The 16,275-nt window shown below is 46.7% G+C and overlaps 1 protein-coding gene across 2 annotated transcripts in view; it reads right to left on the reverse strand.

The window, feature by feature from the left end:
- ELMO1 (engulfment and cell motility 1) overlaps positions 1 to 16,275 on the reverse strand; it is a 548,072-nt gene that overhangs the window by 322,500 nt on the left and 209,297 nt on the right. For both annotated transcript variants that reach the window (XM_040433269.1, XM_040433270.1), the window contains one exon: positions 826 to 930. In XM_040433269.1, the coding sequence (XP_040289203.1) occupies positions 826 to 930 (105 nt within the window). The remainder of the gene's footprint in view (positions 1 to 825; positions 931 to 16,275) is intronic.

Consider the following 16,275-nt stretch of genomic DNA (forward strand, 5'->3'; position numbering starts at 1 on the left):
ACCCATCTTATATTGTTATCTCGGAAAATCCACTTAAACTCATAGTGGGATCATTTATTAAGGCCGAATGCACATAGCCGTGGAACACGGACGTGAACGGTGCGTGGTATCCCGGCCTGGGATCCTGCTGACAGCAGGAGCGCACGGCGTAATTTTTTGCTATGACGCCATGCGCTTCGTGCCGCCACTGCACTACAGTAATACACTCGTATAGATCATATGAGTGTATTACTGTAGTGCAGCGGCGGCATGAAGCGCACGGCGTCATAGCAACCAATGGCGCTGTGCACTCCTGCTGTCAGCAGGATGCCAGGCCGGGATACCACGGACCGCTCACGTCCGTGTTCCACGGCTATGTGCATTCGGCCTAAGACTGGTGATTTATGCGGGTGTGCCACAGTTATGTAGAGGTGCATGCCTCTAAACCTTGACGCTTGGTTCCGCCAGCCATGCGACATGATTTAAACTACGCCAGCTCCCTTGCTGGCGTAGTTCAAGACCATTTTCCATGTCATAAACTGGCGTGGAAAATGGTAAACAAGACTCTCCCCGCAACCTCGGAAAAGGGGGAATATTTGCAAATTTTGCCGCAAAACCCCTTTGTGACAAAATCTGTGCCTTAAATACGCCAATAAGTGGTGTACATTTCTTAATAAATCAACGCCATATTAGTTCAAATTAATGTTTTGGTGTAAAAAACAAACATTGATTACTACAGTATTATAATATCATATGCAGATGGACACTTACAACAAACGCTAAAAAAGGGGCAAAATGAAGGTATTTTAATAAAAGCTAGAATAAAAAAGTTGAAAAGATCCTTACCCGTATATAAGCATCCTGCTGATGCTTTGCAAAGTACAGCATGTTGTCAAGGGCCAGCATCCCTGGAGGAGTGTGGGTAAAATCCAGTGCCGGATTTACATTGTTCTGCAATTGAGGTTACAAATGTTAAACACCGAGAAACAAAAAGGTTAGAAGGTTCATATTTAGTGCTCATTCAAATTGCGAAACTACAAAACACGAATACCGGCCATGTGCATTCAGTACAGCCGAGGCCGGGCTGGAACACACAGCATTATAAATCATTATAATGCCATGATTTTGTGTCACAGGAGCAGCGTTCGACCTGGTACAGTCAGGTCCATAAATATTGGGACACCGACACAATTCTAACATTTTTGGCTCTATACACCACCACAATGGATTTGAAATGAAACAAACAAGATGTGCTTTAACTGCAGACTGTCAGCCTTAATTTGAGGGTATTTACATCTAAATCAGGTGAACGGTGTAGGAATTACAACAGTTTTCATATGGGCCTCCCACTTGTTAAGGGACCAAAAGTAATGGGACAGAATAATAATCATAAATCAAACTTTCACTTTTTAATACTTGGTTGCAAATCCTTTGAAGTCAATTACAGCCTGAAGTCTGGAACGCATAGGCATCTCCAGACGCTGGGTTTCATCCCTGGTGATGCTCTGCCAGGCCTCCTCTGCAACTGTCTTCAGTTCCTGCTTGTTCTTGGGGCATTTTCCCTTCAGTTTTGTCTTCAGCAAGTGAAATGCATGCTCAATCGGATTCAGGTAAGGCGATTGACTTGGCCATTGCATAACATTCCACTTCTTTCCCTTAAAAAACTCTTTGGTTGCTTTTGCAGTAAGCTTTGGGTCATTGTCCATCTGCACTATGAAGCGCCATCCAATGAGTTCTGAAGCATTTGGCTGAATATGAGCAGATAATATTGCCCGAAACACTTCAGCATTCATCCTGCTGTTTTTGTCAGCAGTGACATCATCAATAAATACAAGAGAACCAGTTCCATTGGCAGCCACACATGCCCACGCCATGACACTACCACCACCATGCTTCACTGATGAGGTGGTATGCTTAGGGTCATGAGCAGTTCCTTTCCTTCTCCATACTCTTCTCTTCCCATCACTTTGGTACAAGTTGATCTTGGTCTCATCTGTCCATAGGATGTTGTTTCAGAACTGTGAAGGCTTTTTTGATGTCGTTTGGCAAAATCTAATCTGGCATTCCTGTTTTTGAGGCTCACCAATGGTTTGCATCTTGTGGTGAACCCTCTGTATTCACTCTGGTGAAATCTTCTCTTGATTGTTGACTTTGACACACATACACCTACCTCCTGAAGAGTGTTCTTGATCTGGCAAACTGTTGTGAAGGGTGTTTTCTTCACCAGGGAAAGAATTCTTCGGTCATCCGCCACAGTTGTTTTGCGTGGTCTTTCGGGTCTTTTGGTTTTGCTGAGTTCACCGGTGCGTTTCTTCTTTATAAGAATGTTCCAAACAGTTGTTTTGGCCACGCCTAATGTTTTTGCTATCTCTCTGATGGGTTTGTTGTGTTTTTTCAGCCTAATGATGGCTTGCTTCACTGATAGATAAATAATAATCTTTACTCACCTTACCAATTCCCCACCACTGCTGTTCAGCAGCTGCTCTGTACCTCACTCCTCCCTACATCCTCATCTTGGGCTCAATACACCAGAAATGGATTGGACCACCTGCTTCGTCAATCACTGGCTGATGATGGTCACCATGCAGACATGATTAATCGGAGTGAATTGTGCCAAATTTATTAAAAGATGCACAGTCCATTAAAAAAAACAGCGCAGAGAATGAGATCTACACCTGCAATTAGCAGCCATAGATGTGGATTACGGAGTGCTGCAGTCCCTCTTTTACTTTTCAGCCATAGATGTGTGCCATTTTCTGAATTTAGTATTAATAAATATGCTACAATTATAAGCCACCACTCCTCCAGGCAACCCACAACCACTATTTCAACCTTTGCCAAGCATAGTATAAGCAAACAGTTTGTGCAACTTGCGACTTTTTAAAGCCCGAATACTGCCAGAGTGGATTAGAAAACTGTATATTGATTCATATACACAGCGATTAAAGGGGTGATCTGGGTAGATAAATGTATCCCCTATCCACAGGATCACGAGAATGGGGGCCCTGTACCCCCTGCAGACCTCCTGAAATGAAGGAAGCACCCTGAATTTAAGGGGCTGTTTCATTGCTCTATTCATTTTTTATAGGAAAATTAGTGAAGCTGTTCATTTCAGGGGGCTGTGGGGCACCTGTTCTCATGATTGGTGGGGGTCCCAGTGGTAGGACCCCCACCGATCTTATAGTTATCCCCTGTCCTGTCAATAGGGCATAACTGAATCTAATTGGAATACCCCTTTAAGCTCAACTCAACATGTTATGGTTGAAGAATAGAAAACCCAACATGTTAGAACTACAAACATACGGTGTGTAACATTTTTCAAACTTGATCACTTTTGCTTTTAACCTTTACGATGCTGGAGATTATTTTAGTTTTTGCATTTTTATTTTTCTTCTCTATCTTCGTTGAGCCATAACTTTTTTTTATATTTCCGTTCACATACAGTCAGGTCCATAAATATTGAGACACCGACACAATTCTAACATTTTTGGCTCTATACACCACCACAATGGATTTGAAATGAAACGAACAAGATGTGCTTTAAAGGGAGTCTGTCACCTACATAACATGTTTTAAACTGATAATATAGCTCTGTGGGAGGCAGATCCATAACACTGATGGTACCCATGTTTAGTTATTCAGAGCCTCCAAAGTACCTAAAATAAAGTTTTAAAAATATGCAAATTACCTATCGCAAGTGCCCAGGGGCGGAGAGTGTGCTGCAAGTGCCCAGTGCTCCCCGCCTTACTTGCTCCTGACTCCTCCCCTTTGTATCGTCCGGCCAGCCCTGTATCCTTGCTGGGTCATTTTCATCTCCATTCATAATCCAGAGCCTGAGCGCTTTACCGCTGGTGTACGTAACTGGCGCATGCGCACGGCATATCAGTACCCTACCTATGCCGTTTGGCATCTATGTGCAAGAGAGCAGACCCTGCACATATAGTGAGCTGCTCCTAGTCACCTCTATGTGCATCCAGCAACCGATGAGAGAAGGAGCAAGCACAGCTAGTAGTACCACCTAATTAAGGCGGTCTGTTTGATAGGAAGAGCAAAAGTGCATAAGAATGCTACCCCCCCAGATAATAGGAGCGCATTCACACTTAAATGTGGTACTCCCTCAAGTGTATACTACAAAATGTTGCTTTAGTCCCAAATTTTTCATTTTCACAAGGGGTAACAGGAGAAAAACTACCCTATAATTTGTTACCTATTTTCTCCTGAATACGGCAACACCCCATATGTAGTGGTAAACTGCAGTGGGGGCACATGGCAGGATTCAGAACGGAAAGAGCACCATATGGCTTTTGCAGCGCAGATTTTGATAGATTGGTTTGCGGGTGCCATTGGTTTTTATTTTTTGAGTGATTGTCTTATGTGCGGGTTAAATTTTTGCGGGATGAGGTGATGTTTTTATTGGTACTATTTTAGGGTACATAAGACTTTTTGATCGCTTGGTATTACATTTTGGCATAGTTTTTAATTTTTTTTTTTACAGAATTCACCTGAGGGGGATATCATGATATATTCTTATTTGTGCTCGGATCGGCTCATGCTGAGAGGGTCCCCTACCTACGCCTATACTCCACCCCCCCAACCTAGAAGCAGCAGAGTTATGCCGGAACTGCTTATCGAAGGGTAGCCTAAAGGGGGCTACCCCAATGATGAGACCTGAAAGAAGGGAGGGCTCCTGGGTGGGTTGAAATCGTTCGAACCGACAAGTGGGGGGAGGAGGGCCAGGTTTAAATAGTGAACGCCCCGCCTCCCCTCACACAAATACGGCACTCTTAATTGCCTACCACTTGTGCTCGGATCGGCTCATGCTGAGAGGGTCCCCTACCTACGCCTATACTCCACCCCCCCAACCTAGAAGCAGCAGAGTTATGCCGGAACTGCTTATCGAAGGGTAGCCTAAAGGGGCCAAAAGAACCATGCATAGGAGTTAGAAAACTTGATAACAGAAACTACAGACCAAAACTCGAAAGCCAATGATATTTCGTATAAGGATCCGGGATATTACGTATGGAACACACGGAACTGCGACGACCCAACCGTTTGATGACATGTACTGGCACCTTATGCATGGACGCCGCCGCTGCCGCGCCCATGCGGAAGGAATGTCCTGTGATCCAGCGAGGACCGACCCCTGGACCTGTCAACTAACCTGAAAGTACGTAAGAAAGGCCGCGGTGGTTAGCCGGGCATTGACTAGTTCGAGTACGGGAGAACATGCCGCTTGGACTAAATACTACGCAGCCAAGCCTCCAAGGCCTGCACCGGACACCATCTGCTGTCCGTGGGAAAGTATCTGACCGCCACTGGTTGCCCCGGCCGTGACGTCTTGGACGAGGCCAAGGTGAGGACATAGATGGACCCGCGCCGGATGAGCTGACCTTTCCGCAGGCACCCAGCCAGCGTATTGGTGCCCATGAGCTCGCCTGACCTGAGGAATCCATGGAAAGCCAGGTACAAGGCTGTTTCTACCAGAGCGCTAACCTGTGGCCCGAACGGTTTGCCCCTGCAGTTTGCCTGTCACGGCCTGAACAAGCTACCGGTAAATGGCTGACGCCCATGTCGTTTCACAACAGACATCTTGCGCAAACCCTTCAACGCCGCTTTGATCGGGTGGGCGGAGAAGAGTGACGGTAGGTCCGGATGTAGCCTGCACCAATGGTGCTGAATACCTGCCATGTATAGTTAACAATGCTATAGGACAAGTTTAATTGAGAGTGGCAAAACCCAGACGAAGCCCAATAGGTGAGTGATAGGTCCCCGGCCAGCGGCCGGGTAGGTGTTCTCATATCTCTGAAACAGGTGCCAAGCTGTCTTGTAAGCCCTCAGAGTATTACTGGCCAAGGAATTGGCCATCAGTCTCTTAGCTATGGTGAGATGGGAGACTAGTCCCAGCGCAGCTGGGCCTGGTGAGGAAATTTTTTTTTTATTTTTTATTTTTATTTTTTTTAATCTCCATGCGTGAGAGACTCTAATGGCGGAGTCATATGTGTAAAACTAAAATGGAGAAGCTCTGCGTGAGGGACTCTAATGGCGGAGTCATATGTGTAAAACTAAAACGGAGAAGCCATGCGTGAGAGACTCAGATGGCGGAGTCATATGTGTAACCTAAAACGGAGAAACCATGCGTGAGAGACTCTAATGGCGGAGTCATATGTGTAACCTAAAACGGAGAAGCCATGCGTGAGAGACTCTAATGGCGGAGTCCTATGTGTAAAACTAAAACGGAGAAGCTCTGCGTGAGGGACTCTAATGGCGGAGTCATATGTGTAAAACTAAAACGGAGAAGCCATGCGTGAGAGACTCAGATGGCGGAGTCATATGTGTAACCTAAAACGGAGAAACCATGCGTTTGAGACTCTAATGGCGGAGTCATATGTGTAACCTAAAACGGAGAAGCCATGCGTGAGAGACTCTAATGGCGGAGTCCTATGTGTAAACCTAAAACGGAGAAGCCATGCGTGAGAGACTCTAATGGCGGAGTCATATGTGTAAAACTAAAACGGAGAAGCTCTGCGTGAGGGACTCTAATGGCGGAGTCATATGTGTAAAACTAAAACGGAGAAGCCATGCGTGAGAGACTCAGATGGCGGAGTCATATGTGTAACCTAAAACGGAGAAACCATGCGTGAGAGACTCTAATGGCGGAGTCATACGTGTAACCTAAAACGGAGAAGCCATGCGTGAGAGACTCTAATGGCGGAGTCATATGTGTAAACCTAAACGGAGAAGTCATGCATGAGAGACTCAGATGGCGGAGTCAAATGTGTAACCTAAAACGGAGAAGCCATGCGTGAGAGACTCTAATGGCGGAGTCATATGTGTAAACCTAAAACGGAGCAGCCATGCGTGAGAGACTCTAATGGCGGAGACATATGTGTAAACCTAAAACGGAGAAGCCATGCGTGAGAGACTCTAATGGCGGAGTCATATGTGTAACCTAAAACGGAGCAGCCATGCGTGAGAGACTAATGGCGGAGTCATATGTGTGAACCTAAACGGAGAAGTCATGCATGAGAGACTCAGATGGTGGAGTCAAATGTGTAACCTAAAACGGGGAAGCCATGCGTGAGAGACTCTAATGGCGGAGACATATGTGTAACCTAAAACGGAGCAGCCATGCGTGAGAGACTAATGGCGAAGTCATATGTGTAAACCTAAAACGGAGCAGCCATGCGTGAGAGACTAATGGTGGAGTCATATGTGTAAACCTAAAACGGAGAAGCCATGCGTGAGAGACTAATGGCGGAGTCATATGTGTAAACCTAAAACGGAGAAGCCATGCGTGAGAGACTAATGGCGGAGTCATATGTGTAAAACTCACACGGAGAAGCCATGCGTGAGAGACTAATGGCGGAGTCATATGTGTAAACCTAAAACGGAGAAGCCATGCGTGAGAGACTAATGGCGGAGTCATATGTGTAAAACTCACACGGAGAAGCCATGCGTGAGAGACTCTAATGGCAGATCTGTATGTGTAAAACTAACACGGAGAAGCCATGCGTGAGAGACTCAAAAATGTATATATTATATATATATTTTTTATATATATATATACACATACTTTTTTTTTTTTTTTTTTTCACTATCAACCACTTAAGCAGCTCCCGTATGGGCACAGCTCTGAGTACGAGCATGAAGAGCATGGTATAACGCAGATCACCTGCACGGACTAACTAACATCTTGTGCCTAAATAACCCCCTTGGAACCTAATGTACGGCCGGCAGCAGGAAGCCAGCCACCGCCTATGATCTGCTCCCCCTGACCGAGCCTAGTACTCCTTCCCCTGATCCCTGCCTACCTAACGGCACGGCGGCCCGTGCCAGACTTTATTGAAGATGAGGAGCCTTACCCCCCAGCCGCGTGGGGAGCTCACGCTGCTCCCTGGCAGAATGCACCAGTGCGGGAGGGCCGACCCACCGCCGGCTGGACACTCGTACCGCGTGGGGAGCAGCGCCACTCCCTGGCAATGTGCACCGGATCAGAGGGAGCCCTTCCTTTACCGTGGGCCCCGGCCCCCGCTGGTTTGAACCGTGTGCCGCGTGAGGAGCCGCACAGCTCCCTGGCATTGTGCGCCGATGCGGGAGTGCCCCCCCTCACCTAGGGGCTGGTTATTGTGACTGGAACCCGCTGGGAGACTGAAGCCTAACTGGACCTACCTGTGACCGTGAAGGCTGACCTCCCAGGCCGTGGCTGACCCACGTGCGTAGTCGTGACGCAACTACCCGTAGATGCCCACCCAGTGCCTGTAGTTAACGGGAGTGCGACCGAGTCTGTGGATGTGACCGACTAGCCCCTATAGTCGTGAGGGGACCCTACATCGAGAGTAGCGGTAACGGACCATCGCCTGTAGACGTGGTAGTATTACCTCATGAGTCTGTTGACATGAGACTAATGCCTGCAGTCGTGGCCGGTCTTAATAATGAGTCTGCAGTCGTAACGGATTTGTGCCTGCAGTCGTGGCAGGGCTTTAGAGCGGGTCTGTAGTCGTGACAGACTGATGCCTGCAGTCGTGGCAGGACTTTATAACGAGTCTGTAGTCGTGACAGACTGATGCCTGCAGTCGTGGCAGGGCTTTATAACGGGTCTGTAGTCGTGACAGACTGATGCCTGCAGTCGTGGCAGGACTTTATAACGAGTCTGTAGTCGTGACAGACTGATGCCTGCAGTCGTGGCAGGGCTTTATAACGGGTCTGTAGTCGTGACAGACTGTTGCCTGCAGTCGTGGCAGGGCTTTAGAGCGGGTCTGTAGTCGTGACAGACTGATGCCTGCAGTCGTGGCAGGGCTTTATAAGGAGTCTGTAGTCGTGACAGACCTGGCAAAGCAACATTCCTATCTATACCATTATTATAATTTTTTCTTTTTTTTTTTTTTTTTTTTTTTTTTTTTTCTTTTCCCCCCCACCAAAGGCCACGACTGTAGGCGCCACCCTGTAAGAGATGCGCCAGAGGCCTGGACATAATAGACCACCATCCCCTGTCCCCAAAGCCTATGCAGGAGAAAAGAGGGGGTTGGCCCCCGCATGCACCACCCCTGACTCACCTGGTGGCCATGACAGCCACGAACCCCACAGTATCGTAAGTTAGCCCACCACCTGTGGACCTGAATAACCAAGGACAGACGTGTGAGTGAGCGCACGCCAGCTGGGCGACACTTCACTCATGCCACCGCTCCCTAGCTAACCACCGGATTATTGTGACTGCGCCCGAACCAACCCCCTGACTGACCGTATGGGCTTATGGGCAGCCCGGCTGCGTGCGCAAAGTGACGTGGCCAGCCCCCCTCCTTGAAGCCCTCTTTATATTTGATCCTTGAACATATTCCAAATTTTTTTTTTTTTAATATTTTTTTTTTTTTTTTTACTCCTGCCTTAGTACCTAGCCACTGTGCCTGAGCAGAGGAGCCCTGCACCAAGACTGCAGTACCAGTATGGGCCTGTAGGTGTCGACCATCCCCCGCCCTCTCTCAAGCCAGGACCTGCTGGAGCGCAGCAAGCCAGTGATTCCCTTCTAGGTTAGAATTAACCATTGAAATCATAACTTGTTATACAGTGCACATGTCTGAGTATCTGCTTATCTCGTCTTGCCTGAGTTTGGCGCAGTAAAGAAGACGAGTTTATTCTGCAGCGGATTCCTAGACATGAATAAGCATGTCCACCTTCACAGCCTCGCTAATTGTAATTACCAGGAGAACGTGCATCAGGAGAGGCTGTGAGGGATTTGCGCTCCACCATGTGGAACATTGCATCCCGTGCCCACCGCTATCGACTATTTGTACAGGGAAAGCCGCGGCGTATTAATCGCCTATAGGTTTTCGGCTTCCGTCCCCTGATCCTGCAGCTGAACCTCCGCTTACTGATTGCAGCTAATGAATAGATCCCTGTGTGAGCGGACGGCGTTTTCCTCTACGGCGGAACGTTCTGATACGGGAGTGAGTGATATATAACGCTGCGTCGTGGAGCCGACGGCCGGCGTGACCGATGCTCAGGGTATGCGAGCGGACGTCGTGACCCGTCGCTGCTGAGCCACAGGTGAGGGGTGCCTGCCTGGGGGACGCTGCATGTGGGAGCGGGGGTGCTTAGCGCAGGGCCTGGAGCGGATCGGGGTGCCTGTCTCGGGGTGCCGGAAGCGATCGGGAGTGCGGGCAGTCTCCAGCGCAGCTGGGGACCGGCGGCACGCTCGGCAGCCCCACATGTTATACATAGCGAGACGGGTGTGCAAGCCACCCTGCCTACCTAATCACCGTAGCGACGAGCTCGACGCAGCCGATCCCCCGATCCTCCAGTGACGCATGCCCTTCTCTGGCACCAACCCACAAGCCGATTCGAAATCGTTCGAACCGACAAGTGGGGGGAGGAGGGCCAGGTTTAAATAGTGAACGCCCCGCCTCCCCTCACACAAATACGGCACTCTTAATTGCCTACCACACAGCAGGTTGTTACGGACGCGGCAATACATAATATGTCTAGCATTTTTATTTTTGTTAAGTTTTACACAGTGAAAGCATTTTTGAATAGCATAAAATCTTGTTTTTGTGTTGCGATTTTCTGAGAGCCATATTTTTTTTATTTTTTCAGCGATTGTCTTAGATAGGGGCTCATTTTTGGCGGGATGAGATGACGGTTTGATTGGTACCATTTTGGGCTACATACACCTTTTTGATCGCTTGGTATTACACTTTTTATGAGGCAAGGAGACCAGAAAACTTCAACTTTTGGGGATCTGATCCCCTGTACAATGCATTACATCTGTATTGTAATGCAGTGGCTGTAAGTGTATTACTCATTGTAATACACCGGCTGCTTGCTTTTTGTGAGATCCAGGAGTCTGCATCTCACAGGCTAACAGGGAAGGCAGCCACGATGCCTAAGGAAGGCATCGGGCTACATTCCCAGCCATCGGGACTCCGTCACAGCAGCACGGGGACCCAATTGACACCCGGGACCCGTCAGGATACCGCACATGCTGCAGTCAATGCTGACTGCAGCATTGCGAGGGCTAATGCCCCGGCATTGGTGTTTTCACCGTTGCCGACGCATACAGTAGGGGTCGGGCTATCAGTGACTGCTGGACCCTGCAGTTGATCAGACAGGCACAGCTCCTGCGCCCGCCCGATCAGCGCGCCGTAGCTGTACGGTGCTGGAATTTTAGACACACTTCCCATCGCCGTATATACAGTCATGGCCGTAAATGTTGGCACCCCTGAAATTTTTCAAGAAAATGAAGTATTTCTCACAGAAAAGTATTGCAGAAACACATGTTTTGCTATACACATGTTTATTCACTTTGTGTGTATTGGAACAAAACCAAAAAATGGAGGAAATAAAGCAAATTGGACATAATGTCCCACCAAACTCCAAAAATGGGCTGGAAAAAATTATTGGCACCCTTTCAAAATTGTGGATAAATAAGATTGTTTCAAGCATCTGATGCTCCTTTAACCTCCTCAGGACCGCCGTACGCAGGATTGCGTCTTTGCGGCGGCCCTGCTCTTCTGGGTGGACGCGCCGGCGCGTCCTCTCGCGAGACGCGAGATTTCCTGTGAACGCGCGCACACAGGCGTGCGCGTTCACAGGAACGGAAGGTAAGAGAGTGGATCTCCAGCCTGCCAGCGGCGATCGTTCGCTGGCAGGCTGGAGATGTGATTTTTTTAACCCCTAACAGGTATATTAGACGCTGTTTTGATAACAGCGTCTAATATACCTGCTACCTGGTCCTCTGGTGGTCCCCTTTGTTTGGATCGACCACCGGAGGACACAGGTAGCTCAGTAATATGTTGCACCAAGCACCACTACACTACCCCCCCCCCCCCCCCCCGGTCACTTATTAACCCCTTGATCACCCTTGATCACCCCTGATCACCCCATATAGACTCCCTGATCACCCCCCTGTCATTGATTACCCCCCTGTCATTGATCACCCCCCTGTAAAGCTCCATTCAGATGTCCGCATGATTTTTACGGATCCACTAAACGCATACGGACGTCTGAATGGAGCCTTACAGGGGCGTGATCAATGACTGTGGTGATCACCCCATATAGACTCCCTCATCACCCCCCTGTCATTGATTACCCCCCTGTCATTGAACACACCCCTGTAAAGCTCCATTCAGACGTCCGCATGATTTTTACGGATCCACTGATAGATGGATCGGATCCGCAAAACGCATACGGACGTCTGAATGGAGCCTTACAGGGGCGTGATCAATGACTGTGGTGATCACCCCATATAGACTCTCTCATCACCCCCCCTGTCATTGATTACCCCCCTGTCATTGATCACACCCCTGTAAAGCTCCATTCAGATGTCCGCATGATTTTTACGGATCCACTGATAGATGGATCGGATCCGCAAAACACATACAGGCGTCTCCCTGGAGCCTTCCAGGGGGGGTGATCACCCCATATAGACTCCCTGATCACCCCCCTGTCATTGATCACCCCCCCTGTCATTGATCACCACCCCTGTCATTGATCACCCCCCCTGTCATTGATCACCCCCCCTGTCAGGCTGCATTCAGATGTCCGTATGATTTTTACGGATCCACGGATACATGGATCGGATCCGCAAAACACATACGGACATCTGAATGGAGCCTTACAGGCGGGTGATCAATGACAGGGGGGTGATCACCCCATATAGACTCTCTGATCACCCCCCTGTCATTGATCACCCCCCTGTAAGGCTCCATTCAGACATTTATTTGGCCCAAGTTAGCGGAAATTATATATTTTTTTCTTACAAAGTCTCATATTCCACTCACTTGTGTCAAAAAATAAAATCTCACATGAACTCACCATACCCCTCACGGAATCCAAATGCGTAAAATTTTTTAGACATTTATATTCAAGACTTCTTCTCACGCTTTAGGGCCCCTAGAATGCCAGGGCAGTATAAATACCCCACATCTGACCCCATTTCGGAAAGAAGACACCCCAAGATATTCCGTGAGGGGCATAATGAGTCCATGAAAGATTGAAATTTTTGTCCCAAGTTAGCGGAAAGGGAGACTTTGTGAGAAAAAAAAAAAAAAAATATCAATTTCTGCTAACTTGTGCCAAAAGAAAAAATTCGATGAACTCGCCATGCCCCTCATTGAATACCTTGGGGTGTCTTCTTTCCAAAATGGGGTCACATGTGGGGTATTTATACTGCCCTGGCATTCTAGGGGTCCTAAAGCGTGAGAAGAAGTCTGGGATCCAAATATCTAAAAATGCCCTTATAAAATGAATGTGGGCCCCTTTGCGCATCTAGGCTGCAAAAAAGTGTCACTCATGTGGTATCGCCGTATTCAGGAGAAGTTGGGCAATGTGTTTTGGGGTGTCATTTTACATATACCCATGCTGGGTGAGATAAATATATTGGTCAAATGCCAACTTTGTATAAAAAAATGGGAAAAGTTGTCTTTTGCCGAGATATTTCTTTCACCCAGCATGGGTATATGTAAAAAGACACCCCAAAACACATTGCCCAACTTCTCCTGAATACGGAGATACCACATGTGTGACACTTTTTTGCAGCCTAGGTGGGCAAAGGGGCCCACATTCCAAAGAGCACCTTTAGGATTTCACTGGTCATTTTTTACAGAATTTGATTTCAAACTCCTTACCACACATTTGGGCCCCTAGAATGCCAGGGCAGTATAACTACCCCACAAGTGACCCCATTTTGGAAAGAAGACACCCCAAGGTATTCGCTGATGGGCATAGTGAGTTCATAGAAGTTTTTATTTTTTGTCACAAGTTAGTGGAATATGAGACTTTGTAAGAAAAAAATAAAAATAATCATCATTTTCCGCTAACTTGTGACAAAAAATAAAAAGTTCTATGAACTCACTATGCCCATCAGCGAATACCTTAGGGTGTCTACTTTCTGAAATGGGGTCATTTGTGGGGTGTTTGTACTGTCTGGGCATTGTAGAACCTCAGGAAACATGACAGGTGCTCAGAAAGTCAGAGCTGCTTCAAAAAGCGGAAATTCACATTTTTGTACCATAGTTTGTAAACGCTATAACTTTTACCAAAACCATTTTTTTTTTTTACCCAAACATTTTTTTTTTAATCAAAGACATGTAGAACAATACATTTAGAGCAAAATTTATATATGGATCTCGTTTTTTTTGCAAAATTTTACAACTGAAAGTGAAAAGTCATTTTTTTGCAAAAAAATCGTTAAATTTCGATTAATAACAAAAAAAGTAAAAAAATGTCAGCAGCAATGAAATACCACCAAATGAAAGCTCTATTAGTGAGAAGAAAAGGAGGTAAAATTCATTTGGGTGGTAAGTTGCATGACCGAGCAATAAACGGTGAAAGTAGTGTAGGTCAGAAGTGTAAAAAGTGGCCTGGTCTTTCAGGGTGTTTAAGCACTGGGGGCTGAGGTGGTTAAACTCACCTGGGGCAAGTAACAGGTGTGGGCAATATAAAAATCACACATGAAAGCAGATAAAAAGGAGAGAAGTTCACTTAGTCTTTGAATTGTGTGTCTATGTGTGCCACACTAAGCAAGATCAACAGAAAGAGAACTGTCTGAGGACTTGAGAACCAAAATTGTGGAAAAATATCAACAATCTCAAGGTTACAAGTCCATCTTCAGAGATCTAGATTTGCTTTTGTCCACAGTGCGCAACATTATCAAGAAGTTTGCAACCCATGGCACTGTAGCTAATCTCCTTGGGTGTTAACGAAAGAGAAAAATTGCTGAAAGGTGTCAACGAAGGATAGTCCGGATGGTGGATAAGCAGCCCCAAACAAGTTCCAAAAGATATTCAACCTGTCCTGCAGACTAAGGGAGCATCAGTGTCAGCATGAACTATCCGTCGACATTTAAATGAAATGAAACGTTATGGCAAGAGACCCAGGAGGACCCCACTGCTGACAGACATAAAAAAGCAAGACTACATTTTGCAAAAATGAACTTGAGTAAGCCAAAATCCTTCTGAGAAAAGGTCTTGTGGACAGCTGAGACCAAGATACAGCTTTTTGGTAAAGCACATCATTCTACTGTTTACCGAAAACGGAATGAGGCCTACAAAGAAAAGAACACAGTACCTACAGTGAAAAATGATGGAGGTTCATTGATGTTTTGGGGTTGTTTTGCTGCCTCTGGCACTGGGTGCCTTGAATGTGTGCAAGGATGTGACGATTTGCGATCTCAGCAACACAAAGAAATCGCGAATGCATACAGTTTTAAAATCACCAGAGCCGTTGCCTGCACACAAAGAGTTAAAATCTTTTTTTTTTAACCCAGAAGTGATTCACCTTGCTAGCACAGCTCAGAGATCAGATGAAATTTAGCACATCCGTGCTAAAAGAATCTTCCTGCCCCCATGCCAGGATACATCTATCAATCAGATGATATCATGACAAAACCTCATAAAACTTGCATCTCCCCAGTCTGTGTGGCTCCAGCATCGCAGGAGGTCTCACACCTTTAGCCTGGGCAGCGAGCTTCAGAAGAAAAGGACAGATCCTTATCACACAGCTGGTTGGTACAGGAAGGAAGATGACCTGAAAGTCACCTTCAATCCATAGACTTCATATTTTTCCCATATTTTCCTAATATTTCATGGGTTATGGAAATATGAAAGGAACCATCTCTTCAGAGATGGTTTCGGTTCTTCTAACCCACCTTTCAGGAAAACCGCCGGTAAATCAGAGATTCCCGCTCTGAGATATAAAGGTTCTAAGGCACCCTGTATTATCTTCCAGTCATATTTGGTATCAGATGATGCGTAAAATTGTACTGATTATCAATATCAATTTCTTGATTGGACTTACGGGATATGGAGAAACGGGCAAAGCAAAGATTCTGCCAGATTTTCTCCCTATGGGGCAAAAGGACTGCCCCTGTTCCAATTACACAAGGCTGGACCTGTACGTGTCATAACCACTCCTCGCTTCAGAGTGGGTAAAAACAATGACACACTCAGGTCCTGGGTCCTTCACCTACCATCTGACGTCGACTAACATCACGACCGCCCGCTGGACATGGGCACCCCACCATCTTGGATTATTCCTTACAAAGACTATCTTTTACTGGACTATACCACGGTAATACTGAACTTACAGACATTCTATTCCCTTCCACCTCTTACCTATTTCTATCCAACCAATCTGTTCGACTGGCAGGTATATTTATCTGTCAGTTTTAATGTATATATTTTTTGTGTATAGTTTTTAGAATAAAACTAACGATTGCATTGTTCCAGTTTTGCTCTTGTTCCTTGATTATTTGGTTTATGCTAAGAACTCTGTCCCCAGAGGAGACATACTACCGCATTGTCT

This window comes from Bufo bufo, chromosome 5, assembly GCF_905171765.1.
Source record: "Bufo bufo chromosome 5, aBufBuf1.1, whole genome shotgun sequence".
In the NCBI taxonomy this organism is placed as follows: Eukaryota; Metazoa; Chordata; class Amphibia; order Anura; family Bufonidae; genus Bufo; species Bufo bufo.